The sequence below is a fragment of the Myotis brandtii genome, unplaced genomic scaffold (assembly GCF_000412655.1).
Source record: "Myotis brandtii unplaced genomic scaffold, ASM41265v1 scaffold1718, whole genome shotgun sequence".
NCBI lineage: Eukaryota > Metazoa > Chordata > Mammalia > Chiroptera > Vespertilionidae > Myotis > Myotis brandtii.
Genome location: NW_005356331.1, coordinates 122,374 through 134,885, shown reverse-complemented (window position 1 = coordinate 134,885; position 12,512 = coordinate 122,374). Strand labels below are relative to the sequence as shown.

Below are 12,512 nucleotides of genomic sequence, written 5' to 3'. Positions count from 1 at the left end.
GAGGGGAAAGGTAATGGCCTTGGCAAGTGGACTGTGGTGTAAGAGAAAGGGAATGTGGGTTGTGAATTCATCTAAAGGCCAGTTCCTAGGGGAGGGCTATGGATTCAATGAGCTGATCAGACCTAACAATAAGTAAAACAACCGAGGGTGTGAGAACCAAAGTTCATGGACCTGGCAGGACTCAAGTTCCAACCCCAGTCTTCTGATGCTATGGCCGTCCAAAGACGTCTACATAGAATTAAAAAACACTTTTAAAGAGATCTACGGATTTCTTAGCACCTTGGGAAGTACCTTTACATAGGGTTTCTCCTCCCCCAGCACCCGCTTCCTGTTTTCTTGGTGTGTGTGTTCCAATTCATCTTTCATGTTTCCTGAGTCGGCCAACAGGGAAGCTTGGCTAGGCTCAGAGGTGGGCCTGCAGCCTGCACTTCCCTCTGGGTCCCGGGGAGGTGAGGGTGATAAGCCCTCCCCAGCAGGCCCCCTCCAGAAAAAGGACCATGTCTTCTAGGATGACCAACGTGCCTGAGGCTGAGAAGGGCACCCTAAGCATATTGTTTAAGATGTAAAATAGAACCAGGCGAGGTGCCCTGGTGTCCGGAAAACAGAAAACGACAGGTTATTTTTACGAAGATAATTTAATGAACGTGACACAGGTTTTGGGAAACTGAAAAGCAAGAGAGAACTGGTGTGCCAAGGTCAAGGGGAGGAAGCAGGAGCCAGAGCAGGGCTCAGAGCGCGCACACACACGTCAGTTATTAAAGTCTAGAAATCTGGAGGGGAGTCCAGGTAGAGAGAAGGCTCAGATCTTGGGAGCAGGCGCTTATAAAGCTGATGCTGGAAGCCTAGAATCCAGACTGGGGGTCGGGGGGTGGGGGGCAAAGGCAGGAACTGGAACCAGTTGTTGTGATAGAGGGGAGGGCATGTCATCAGAATGGAGCCGCCATTGTCTGATAATTCTCCTCACTATGGTGAGAAGTTCTCTTACGGACCCTGGGACACTGGAGGCTGGAAAAAGGTAAGATGCCGCCATGGGTCCATGACTCAGAAAACAGACACATTGGAGAACAGACCAAGGACAGGACACGCTTGGACTGGGTGGCTGTGCTGGGACCCCGGCCCCTCCGGGAGTGTTTCTCAGGAGCGCCGACCATTCTCTGGGCCCAGGAACAGGCTGAGCTGTTGGTAACATCACCGATTAGACACCTTGTTATCGGGCTGTGAGCTCCTCAAGGCCGGACTGCAGACTCTACCCTCCCGTTTCCCTGCTACACATGCAGCCCGCAGCGCGTAGCTATCTTCTCCCTCGTGTGCATCGTGTGCATCTAACCAGCCAACTGCGCTGGGGGGGGGGGGGGGGGGGGGGCGGTAGTCAGAGTAGATTCTTGTGGGTGGCCTGCTGGTCTCCCTGATGCCGGCAGGATTGGAATAAACGCTCATATGGGATTCAACCCCGTCTCTGCTTAATTGGCAGAAGTAGTGACCGGCAGCCCAGATGGACCCCTTGGTTGTCTGGTTACAGTTGCCCCAGAAGGTGAGACCAGAGCTGACACAGAAGCAAACTAGAGCGCCCCCTTGTAACTGCCCCCGGCCAGCCCCGCTAGCTGTGCCTAGAAGCGACTGCAAATGAGTGTGGTGCGCACAACTCCAGCCTGTTTGCCCTAAAAACAGCAAGTCCCGGGAGCACTCCAGGCAGAGGAACAGGCCTACTGTACTGAGTACGCGGGGCTCCCATACAGGTCTTCCTTGAATGGACAAAGGCCTCAGCAAATTCAGGAGTCATTGTGCTTGGAACAGAAAGGCATGCAATTCTTTTGCTGAGACTGTAAGCGGCTCTGGAAAGAACCCTGAGTTAGGCGTCCACACCCTTAGATAAAACGCTTAGCAAGGGCTCTAAAGGCCGCGGGCACAGGGCGGGGGATGGGGAAGTCACTGGAGCCACACAAAGGACGGCGGGCGCAGAGCCACAGCGACACCTAGAGGACGCTCGCGGAGGCTGCCAGTGAGACGCTTCGGGGTGACGCTTTACTAAAACAGACCAGACATTTCAGGGTCGATTTGGAAGCTTTATAAAGCGTCTCCTCCAGCCCACACAGTCCCTGCGAAAACGTTAAAAAATGGTGACAAGCAGCTTGAGGGGATTAGATAGTGAGACGTGGGTTTCCGTCCACGCTCACATACAATCATGGGAGCCTCGTGCTGGGCACTATTGTCCAGAGAGGTGGCCCTGCACCTACCACCTGGGGGACTCGGGGATCCCCTCCCGAATGTTGACAGGAATGCTCAGGACTTGGACTTGCCAGTGCACAGCTCTCTATGGGAAAACGTGGGTGGCTCTGAAAAGAGCCTTTGGGGTCAGGAGTCAGGCCGCTCGCTCGCGCGTCTACTTGGAGCTGGTGTACTTGGTGACGGCCTTGGTGCCCTCGGACACGGCGTGCTTGGCCAGCTCGCCGGGCAGCAGCAGGCGCACGGCCGTCTGGATCTCGCGGGACGTGATGGTCGAGCGCTTGTTGTAATGCGCCAGGCGCGACGCCTCGCCCGCGATGCGCTCGAAGATGTCGTTGACGAACGAGTTCATGATGCCCATGGCCTTGGACGAGATGCCGGTGTCGGGGTGCACCTGCTTGAGCACCTTGTACACGTACACCGAGTAGCTCTCCTTGCGGCTGCGCTTGCGCTTCTTGCCGTCCTTCTTCTGCGCCTTGGTCACCGCCTTCTTGGAGCCCTTCTTCGGGGCGGGAGCGGACTTGGCGGGCTCGGGCATGGTCGGGAGCTCAGCAGACTCGTTCAGCTGCAGAATGCAGTGGATAGAGGAGAGTTTGACTTATCCGCCCTATATACGAAGTGGTATGCAAATAAGGTGTTAAATTCTTGTGTGTAATTCGTGCATATTCAGAGTGACGTCATAAGGTCTTCCCAATCAGAATGCCAAGTAGAGCTGCAGATTTAGCCAATGACACAACTGCTTTTTCGCGCCCAGACATGTTTATAAAAAGTGCCACCGCTTCAGTTTCATTTTGCTGTTTGCTTTTTGTTGACACATTAAGTTCAACATGTCCGGACGCGGAAAGCAAGGAGGCAAGGCGCGCGCCAAGGCCAAGACGCGGGGCCCGCGACAACAAGAAGACGCGCATCATCCCGCGCCACCTGCAGCTGGCCATCCGCAACGACGAGGAGCTCAACAAGCTGCTGGGCAAGGTGACCATCGCGCAGGGCGGCGTGCTGCCCAACATCCAGGCCGTGCTGCTGCCCAAGAAGACCGAGAGCCACCACAAGGCCAAGGGCAAGTAAGGACCCTGCGTTCCTTTGGCAACAACGCAAACATCTAAACCAAAGGCTCTTTTCAGAGCCACCCACCTTCGCACTGAAAGGGCTTGCATTTTTTTTTTTTCCATAAGCAGCTGCTGGAAAATGGTTTTCACCGTGTTTGGTCAGTAGGTGTCAGTAAACACCTATAAGAGCGAAATTAACTAACCTCTGAAAAGATACATTAAAAGGAGAAGTTATCAGCCAAGTAGAAACAAAAGGTGTTTGGTTTCAGGTAATCAAGGCGATCGCTGTAGCAATACCTCAAGGTTAAGATAAGAAATACATTGTATATAAAGAGGATGTTTGGTCAAAGGTGACTATTCAAATGCAAATGTAGTTAATGACCCGCCGCAATAAACCACCTTTTCAGTCTCTTGTTGGGTAGTTTTGCATTTTAATAGGACAAATCACCTGTAAGTCGGTCTGCAACACTGCTTGGGCCTTAACCGTTTGCAAATAGGAAAACAATACTTTATGTGCCCGCAGTCATGCCCTTTTCTTTATTTTTCATTTTTGTTTATGCTATTACACGTATCCTCTTCCCGCCTCCACCCTCATGTCCTTAGGCAGAACTTAACACAGGCTTCAGCGTTACTTTAAAAAGGCTTAGTAACCTTTGCAACATTCAAAAACTTGAGTATTTTCTAAAGATTTTACACAGGCCTCAGGTAAAAGTGTCAAACTTTTTTCTGTGAGGATGCTGATTAATAGGGAATACATATATTAATGTAGTTAGAACAGAAAATAAAATCACTTCAATTAATGGTCTTGTTGCATTTAGGGAAAGTATATGAAGACAGAACATTTAAAAATCTCCAAGTTGGGGGTGGGGAGTGGGAAAGTATAAGGTCATATGGGGAAATCAAGAAATTTATGTTGAAATCCGTCTTCCTAAACTTGAATGAGGCAAAAACATGTCACTTAGCCAATCACATTTAGCGCGCGCCTTTTCAAAAGGAACACAGGAAAGGCAGTTTAAGCGCCAAAATGTACAATTCTTATCAAGCGAACAACATATGTCTGTGATAATTTGTGCGGGGATAAAGCCACAATATTGTGAAAGAGACGGTATAAAGACGATAGAGGAGAAAAACGGTAGATAGAAAACCCTTTCTGAAAGGGTGCTTGGGAGGAAAAAGTTAATTTTCGGTCTTAACCCACCGCGCCGGCCACGGGCGGCGTGAAGAAGCCGCACCGCTACCGGCCCGGCACCGTGGCCCTGCGCGAGATCCGCCGCTACCAGAAGTCCACGGAGCTGCTGATCCGCAAGCTGCCCTTCCAGCGCCTGGTGCGCGAGATCGCGCAGGACTTCAAGACCGACCTGCGCTTCCAGAGCTCGGCCGTCATGGCGCTGCAGGAGGCGTGCGAGGCCTACCTGGTGGGGCTGTTCGAGGACACCAACCTGTGCGCCATCCACGCCAAGCGCGTCACCATCATGCCCAAGGACATCCAGCTCGCGCGCCGCATCCGCGGCGAGAGGGCGTAAACTTTACCCAAAGTACAACGAAAACCCAAAGGCTCTTTTCAGAGCCACCCACAATTTCAATTAGAAGTGCTGTAGGCAAAAGGGTGGGACTTAGTCACCTTCAGGGACTCGGTTTATAACCAGCTAGTTATTTCAAGGTAACTTGTGCTGCTGCCCTGCACCATGTTTGTGAAAGGTTCTATCATATTTATCTGATGTAGCCGAAATCCTGTGCTGTTTAAATCCTCACTCCGTGGGACAACACTTCACAAGCAGACCCCGAACCCCTCCGGGCGATGCGGGAGTGTAATTTTGCAATATTAGCAATGGGAGAGCTCCTAGCCTCGGGCAATAGGTAAACACTAGGTAGGAAGTCGCTCAGGGCATAGAGTCAAAGTAGCTTAGCGCACCGTTTTCACCCCGAAGCAAGATTGGTGAAATGTGACTTCAACGTGTGTATGAAAAGGGGTATAAGGTTCCACTTTAAGGCTCAACGCAGTAAATACAAGTCGGAAAAACACACGCTGAAAGCTGTAGTGGGAAATGGTTTAATCCTCACAATTATTAACAGCTCCTTTTTTTTTTTTTTAAGTGCATGCCAGTTCGTGTACTTTTGATTCACAAGTTCTCACATGGTATCACAACTTCTATTCAGCAGTAAAGGCCTCTCTGGATACCTGGCTGGGTCTCAAGGGCAAAATAGTGGAGCCCTGGAAAAGCGAGCGGCACTCAACCTTAAACCCCAAAAGCACTTTAGCGCCCCCTTCACTGGGAAAGTAAACGTGTACTTACTCTTAACACACAGACCACCAAGCACCAGGCGTAACGCATAAGAACAGCCTCAGGTCCGCCGCCTCCCACCCCATCCAGGGAATGTGGTGTCACCAGCTCTTTGTCGGATGACGTGGGTGGCTCTGAAAAGAGCCTTTGTATTCACGGAGTCAGTCGGGTCCTCACTTCTTGGGGGCGGCCTTCTTGGGCTTGGCAGCTTTCGGCTTGGGCGCCTTGGCCTTGGCGGCTTTGGCCTTGGCCGGGCTCTTCGCCGGCTTCTTGGGCTTGGCGGCCTTCACCTTCTTGGGGCTCTTGGCTGCTTTCTTGGCTCCCGCCGCCGCCGCCGGCTTCTTGGGCTTCTTCGGGGTCTTCTTGGCGCTCTTCTTGGGGGTGGCGGACCCCGCGGGCTTCTTGGGCTTCTTAGCCGCGCCTGCGGGTTTCCTGGGCTTGGCCGCACCCGCCTTCTTGGCCTTGGGCTTGGCCTCCCCGGAGGCCGCCTTCTTGTTGAGCTTGAAGGAGCCCGAGGCGCCGGTGCCCTTGGTCTGCAGCAGGGTGCCCTTGCTCACCAGGCTCTTGAGGCCCAGCTTGATGCGGCTGTTGTTCTTGTCCACGTCGTAGCCCGCGGCCGCCAGCGCCTTCTTGAGCGCGGCCAGCGACATGCCCGCCCGCTCCTGGGACAGCGACAAGGCCTCCGTGATCACCTTGGACACCGACGGGCTTGGCGTCTTGCGATTCACACCCGCCAGGCCCACCTGCTTCTTCCCTCGCTTCTTGATGTTGCGTCTTCTCCGCAGAAGGAGCGGGAGGCGCGGTCGGTGCGGTCTCGGACATGGTTGTTGGCGAGAGTACCTGGCAGATTAAAAAAAATTAGTCTGCGAGTGGCGCGGCCGGTGCGGAGAGTGTCTATATAAACACACAGCCACGCCGCGCGCTGATTGGTTCCCAGCTCCCTCTTCCGCCCCAGAGCAACTGGGTCTCAGCTCCGTCTCGGAATTGTGTTTGTTCCATTCCAGGAAAGCCAAAAAATTAAAATTTCCTGTGGAAGAACCACAGCAATTTTACTCTACAATCCTCTGGGACACCTCAAGCTTTGAGGCCGTCATACTGTCGCCTTTCGATTAGCATCACGTCGGTCTCAGCCTTTGTCAAAAGCCCCCGACACTCTGAGAGATTCACAGGTCGGACAGTCCACTTGTTGATTTTCGTTTAAAATATAAAATTTTCCCTTTGTGTCTCCAATATCTTGCCCCCCAGTAATGTTCTATACCTTCTTGGCTTGTCATACATGTCAGCATCTGCTGCATTCTCCTGGAGATTTACCCAGAAAAGCGCCTTCCTAGGAGAAGAAATAGCACAGGCTCTCTCAGGATTTCTCTACAAGAGCAGTCCTAAAGGGTGCTTGGAATACCAGTGATTTTTCATCAGAAAAGCCTTTGATTTGTCTGAAAAAGCTTTAGCATAGGTTTTGGTGACTATTTTGGACTGTGAGGAGTCAATATTTATTGAAGAAAATGGGGGGTGTAATATTCAATGCTTGTCCTGTCAGGGCAGTTGGGCCTGTTATGGTAGCTGATGGCAGAGTAGCTCCAGGTAAAGGCATAAAGAGGGTTGGTTCCTTTTACAGGTTAAAAAAATGCTTGTGGGGTGTTTTTTTTGTTGTTGTTGTTTTTAAGAGGGTGATGTTAATCAAATGTTTATGAGCTTTTGGGCACAGAAGTCTGTTAAGCTTGGGGAAGATACATTTGGCAAGAATTCAAGTAACAGCAGCATTAAGGAATATACACAGCACACACACTCACTTAGGTAGGATTCCTTTAGGACAGGGACATGTAAAAGCAAGAATGTTCTATAGCTACTACTAAAATTATTATTTAAGAACGGATATAGGCTTATAGGCAGCACATTACAGCTTATGCTTTCTGTTCAGTAAGATACAGGCTGGTGGTAGAGTTGTTAGGACAAGAGTCGCACTGAATGCTATTTTTGCTAAATGCTGAAATAAAGCACAGTGCTTTGTAGACACAGAAATAGCCAAGGAGCTTGACAGGAATCAAATCTGGTTCATGAACAGCAAAGGAGAAATCAACATGTAATTAACCAAATGGTCTATGAGCACTGACTAAGCCTCCTTCAGGGGACAGAGCTTTGGCTACGAATCCCTGCCTCCTCCACCTGCTGCAAATAAATAAAAGGACAGGCCCACAGCTGTCTTTCTTCAATCGAACAGCCCAAGCAAACGGCGAACTCCTTGAGTTTGGTAACAGTGATTTGATTTTCTTTTTCGCTCCTCATGCTCTTTGCTTGTCTTCAACAAGCTCAAGGCTGTGTTCCACCGGGACTATGAAAGGGAAGTGCTGGGATACAATACAGCAAAGCACAGAAAGTTATGCTTTCTCCTTGATCCACTGATGTTTCTGTTACATCAATGTTTTCTCTCTCTCTCTCTCAGCAATAAAAAACATATCTTCAGGTAGGATTAAAAAATGTTTGTAAATCAATAAATAAAATTAAAAAAATACATAGGATTACAAAAACACCATATTAAACTACCGTTATTAAATTTATCAAAAGTACAAATCAGTCAAGTATAACATGTATTAACGTATGTGCTTCTTTATCAATACATTAAACAAGATTGCCCATATGACCAAGAATTAGAGTTTGATGGAGTGATATATTTAAATGTTTTGAGCTATCAACTGCTGTAGATGCATTGTGATATGACTGTAGCACAGGTCCAGCCAATTATACTGTTAACTGTTTTCATAAACAGAGGAAATGCTACCATTCTGTTTGGGGGATACTAAGCATAATGATCAAGGTGTTTTTTTTTATAGACAAGTTCCCAGATCCTCTGAATCCTGTCTGAATTCCCAGGTTAAGAACTCCACTCTGGAATTTGTTTCCATACAGTGTGTTTTTTGTTGTTGCTTTCTTTAAAAAAATATTTTTAAAACTTAAAAATATTTTTTATCGAATTTTTAGAGAGAGGGAAAGACAGAGAGAAATATCGCCCAGACCATGGAGGAGGGCGCAACCAAGACGTGTATCCTTGACTAGAATCGAACCCAGGACCCAGGATGTATTACATTTTGGCTTTCTCCCATTAACCTGTCGCTGTTAATTGGATTATTAGCCCACCTTGAAATTTGAAGATGGGAGAAATTTTTTTCATGGCCCCACAGAAAGTTTTAGCAGATTAGGATGCTGTCTTAGTACTTATCATTTTAGAGGACTGCATTTTGAGGAGAGGCATAATGAATGATGTGGCTGTTTTATTTGTGTGTGTTTTTTGTTTCTTTGTTTTGTTTTTGGAGATGTTAAACAATTTGCATAGATTAGCTCTATAAGTATCTTTATGAGGAACAACATGCACGAACTCGTGACTTCATATTTTGGGAGCCCTGAAGGACAAGTGTCAGGCTTCCTTGTGGAAAGTGTATGGAACGGCCCGCTTAAAGGCTTCAGGTATTGTATGCAAACTACACATATCCACATACCATAGCCTTTATGAGGTTCCCCCTCCCGGACTCAGCGTGGCTTCCGGCGCAACACCGGGTTTCCACAGCTCGGAGCGGGGACAATGTGCAAAGGGCGGGAACGGAGTGGGTCGCCACGCCTGCTATTCAGTTTTCAATCAGGTCCGTCCCTGGACTATAAATTCCCTGAGCGGCGCTCCCCAGGCCATTGTGCTACCAGCTCAGCAGTTGTGAGGCCGCGATGTCTGGACGCGGCAAAGGCGGGAAGGGCCTGGGCAAGGGCGGCGCCAAGCGCCACCGCAAGGTGCTGCGCGACAACATCCAGGGCATCACCAAGCCCGCCATCCGGCGCCTGGCGCGGCGCGGCGGCGTCAAGCGCATCTCCGGGCTCATCTACGAGGAGACGCGCGGGGTGCTCAAGGTCTTCCTGGAGAACGTGATCCGCGACGCCGTCACCTACACGGAGCACGCCAAGCGCAAGACGGTCACGGCCATGGACGTGGTCTACGCGCTCAAGCGCCAGGGCCGCACCCTCTACGGCTTCGGCGGCTGAGCCACCCACCTACTGGCTTCTTCAGCAAAACCAACGGCCCTTTTTAGGGCCACCCATCCGTTCCTTTGAAAGAGCTGTGGCTTTACTTTTCATTGCAGTGCCTTGTCTTTGCGGCGGTTCAGGTAGTCACAGGCTTGTAACTTGTTCCACCTGCGAATGTTTCCCCTCCGAGTTTCTTGGGGGGAGTTAGGCACATTGATGTGGGGAACCCTGCACCCCGGGCGTCGAACCCATTCCCTTCAGTCAGATGGCTGAAGCCCTACCCACTGAGCCAATGGCAATGCTAGTTCGCCATTTTGATATTAAGTGGTGGCGGGAAGCGTGTATAGAACGGAGTGTTTCTCAAATGACAGCGATGCCACTTCTTACTGCATTAACCTGGGCTGTCGTGCCCCTTGTCACTCCCAGAAGTAACCCCCTGCCGGATTCCAGCTAAATGAGTGAAGGGAAGTCGCGGTGTTTTCTGGGGTGCAGTCTGCTCAGCATCACTAGTTCACAGACCATAGGCTTCCAGACCCGAGTGCCCAGCGCATGGACGTTTAACCCGGCATATCTGCTCGGCTTGGCTCAAGTAATGTGTATGTATATGTATTTTAAAGAAAAGCATAGACAAGCATTTTCTATTCCCACATTACTACTTCCCCTCCACGTCCAGACTGGCCCGGGCCCCTCTCCTCCTGACCAGGCGGGCGCGCTGGAGGCTGCAGACAGGAAACCTGGTGAGGAGACCGCGTCCTGGGGACTGTGGTGCAAGTCTGGTTCGTGGGACGAGTCGGAAGTGCGGAAGGGATTGTGTGCTTTGCCATTAAATAAAGACAAACCTAACTCTGAGCGCCTTCCTAAAAGATCAAGGAGATGGAAGCAGGTGCCGTAACCACGGCTCTCCCCGGAGCGCGGCAGGCGCCCAACGCGTCTCTAAAGACCCGGAGAGATAGCGCCGGGCGAGGTCCCGAACGCCCAGGCCCAGGGAGGGGGCGGGAGGAATTAGCGCCGCAGCGACACCTAGAGGCCCCGCCGCGTCTAGCGCGGGCTTTTCAAACGCTGGCGAGGCCCTTCGGCGCCCAGTGATGACGTGTCATCCGAGACCCGAGGCGCCGCGGCCCAGATGGAAGCTGCATGGAGAGCTGCGCCTCCAGCCGACGGGGAAATTGTAAAAGGTGAGCGCGCGCTGGGTCTCAGCCCCACTGGGCTGCACTCCCGGGGTCCAAGCGGGGCAGGGAAGCCAAGGGAGGGGGGACACACGAGGGGGCGGGGACGCCCTCCGGAACGTTGGCCCCAAGGCTCAGCCCCAGGACTGGTCAGTGCACAGCCTTTTATGGGAAAACGTGGGTGGCTCTGAAAAGAGCCTTTGGGTCAGGAGTCAGGCCGCTCGCTCGCGCCTCACTTGGAGCTGGTGTACTTGGTGACGGCCTTGGTGCCCTCGGACACGGCGTGCTTGGCCAGCTCGCCGGGCAGCAGCAGGCGCACGGCCGTCTGGATCTCGCGGGACGTGATGGTCGAGCGCTTGTTGTAATGCGCCAGGCGCGACGCCTCGCCCGCGATGCGCTCGAAGATGTCGTTGACGAACGAGTTCATGATGCCCATGGCCTTGGACGAGATGCCGGTGTCGGGGTGCACCTGCTTGAGCACCTTGTACACGTACACCGAGTAGCTCTCCTTGCGGCTGCGCTTGCGCTTCTTGCCGTCCTTCTTCTGCGCCTTGGTCACCGCCTTCTTGGAGCCCTTCTTGGGGGCGGGCGCGGACTTGGCGGGCTCGGGCATGGTCGGGAGCTCAAGGGATGCCTCTGGCGAGAGGAGTGAGTAGAGAAAGACGGATGGATCCCTTTTATATAGAACTTGGTGTGCACATATAAAGCAAAGTCTTGTGTCTGATTGGTGGATATTCAAAGTGACGTCAAAAATTATCTCTGTCCAATCTGAACGCGAGTCCCAAATTTGAATTTTCAGTGATTTAAGATGAAGCTGCAATCTTTTCCCCACTGATAAAATCAAGGTATTTAGATGAACCATCACGATTTCTCTTGTTTAATTTTTAAAGAATGTTCGACTACCCTATCTTTTTTTCCATTTTACATATTTTTTTTTTTATTGTGGACAGTGTTAGAGATATCTCCCATTTCCTCCTCTCCTCTATCTCTCACCTCCTCCCAGGGCCTACCCACCCCCAGGTCTTCACCACCCTATTGCCCATGGGCTACGCATGTAAGTGTATAAGTTCTTTGGTTTATCTCTTCTCTGGTTTCCCCCACCCTACATCGAGGTATGTCCATCTCCTCCATCCCTCCCTGCTTCGGGGCTTATTTTGTTCAGTTCATTTGTTCATTAGACTCCACAAATAAGTGGTATCATGTGATATTTGTCTCTCAGTTTGGCTGCAATCTTAAGCAATGACACAATTCTTTTTCACGCCCAAGTAGGTTTATAAAATGTGCCGCCCCTGCCTTTTCCTCTGTTTCCTTGTTGGGGGCGGGAGTCAGCACTGCAAGGCGCCAAGGGTCCTGTTCCTTTGAATCTCTAAGCTACAGGGGTGAGCGGAGGAAGGACAGGGAAAAAAAAGGGTGGTTCCCCATCATCCAGACTCGCCCGAGGGCAGTGTTGTTTCACGAAGCAGAAACATAAAGTGAACTTAAAGGGCCGGGAATAAACCCGGGAGAAAGCACAATAACATTACTTGAGATAAGGGAGGAGTTTGTTGGCCAATATGGTTACAGTGCTTCATACTGACAAGTGTCAAATCATTTCCAGTCTAGTCACAGAGGAGGATCACATAGTTCCTCAGTCTAACTTGTGAAGGAAGCCGGTGTTTAACGGCTAAAAGAAGTTATCCTCGCCGAAACCGGTTTGGCTCAGTGGATAGAGCGTCGGCCTGCGGACTGAAGGGTCCCAGGTTCGATTCCGGTCAGGGGCATGTCCCTGGGTTGCGGGCACATCCCCAGTA

General features: G+C 51.1%; 6 protein-coding genes across 7 annotated transcripts in view; 2 read left to right on the top strand and 4 right to left on the bottom strand.

Moving 5' to 3' along the window:
- LOC102262352 (histone H4) overlaps nt 1-12,512 on the bottom strand; it is a 135,124-nt gene that overhangs the window by 24,675 nt on the left and 97,937 nt on the right. The window lies entirely within an intron of this gene.
- Nucleotides 1-12,512, top strand: part of LOC102258591 (histone H2B type 1) — a 52,727-nt gene that overhangs the window by 10,935 nt on the left and 29,280 nt on the right. The gene's annotated exons all lie outside the window — the stretch shown is intronic.
- On the bottom strand, nt 2,043-2,776 carry LOC102258885 (histone H2B type 1). The gene has a single exon (XM_014537069.1). The coding sequence runs from the start codon at nt 2,759-2,761 to the stop codon at nt 2,381-2,383; it is 381 nt and encodes a 126-aa protein (XP_014392555.1). The 5' UTR covers nt 2,762-2,776; the 3' UTR covers nt 2,043-2,380.
- LOC102259184 (histone H1.3-like) lies at nt 5,304-6,488 on the bottom strand. The gene is given in 2 exon segments (XM_014537059.1): nt 5,304-6,318; nt 6,320-6,488. Coding segments are annotated over 2 exon segments (648 nt in total). The 5' UTR covers nt 6,374-6,488; the 3' UTR covers nt 5,304-5,724.
- Nucleotides 9,219-9,659, top strand: LOC102239468 (histone H4). The gene has a single exon (XM_014537071.1). The coding sequence runs from the start codon at nt 9,263-9,265 to the stop codon at nt 9,572-9,574; it is 312 nt and encodes a 103-aa protein (XP_014392557.1). The 5' UTR covers nt 9,219-9,262; the 3' UTR covers nt 9,575-9,659.
- LOC102259473 (histone H2B type 1) lies at nt 10,901-11,362 on the bottom strand. Its single transcript, XM_005863074.2, has one exon. The coding sequence runs from the start codon at nt 11,333-11,335 to the stop codon at nt 10,955-10,957; it is 381 nt and encodes a 126-aa protein (XP_005863136.1). The 5' UTR covers nt 11,336-11,362; the 3' UTR covers nt 10,901-10,954.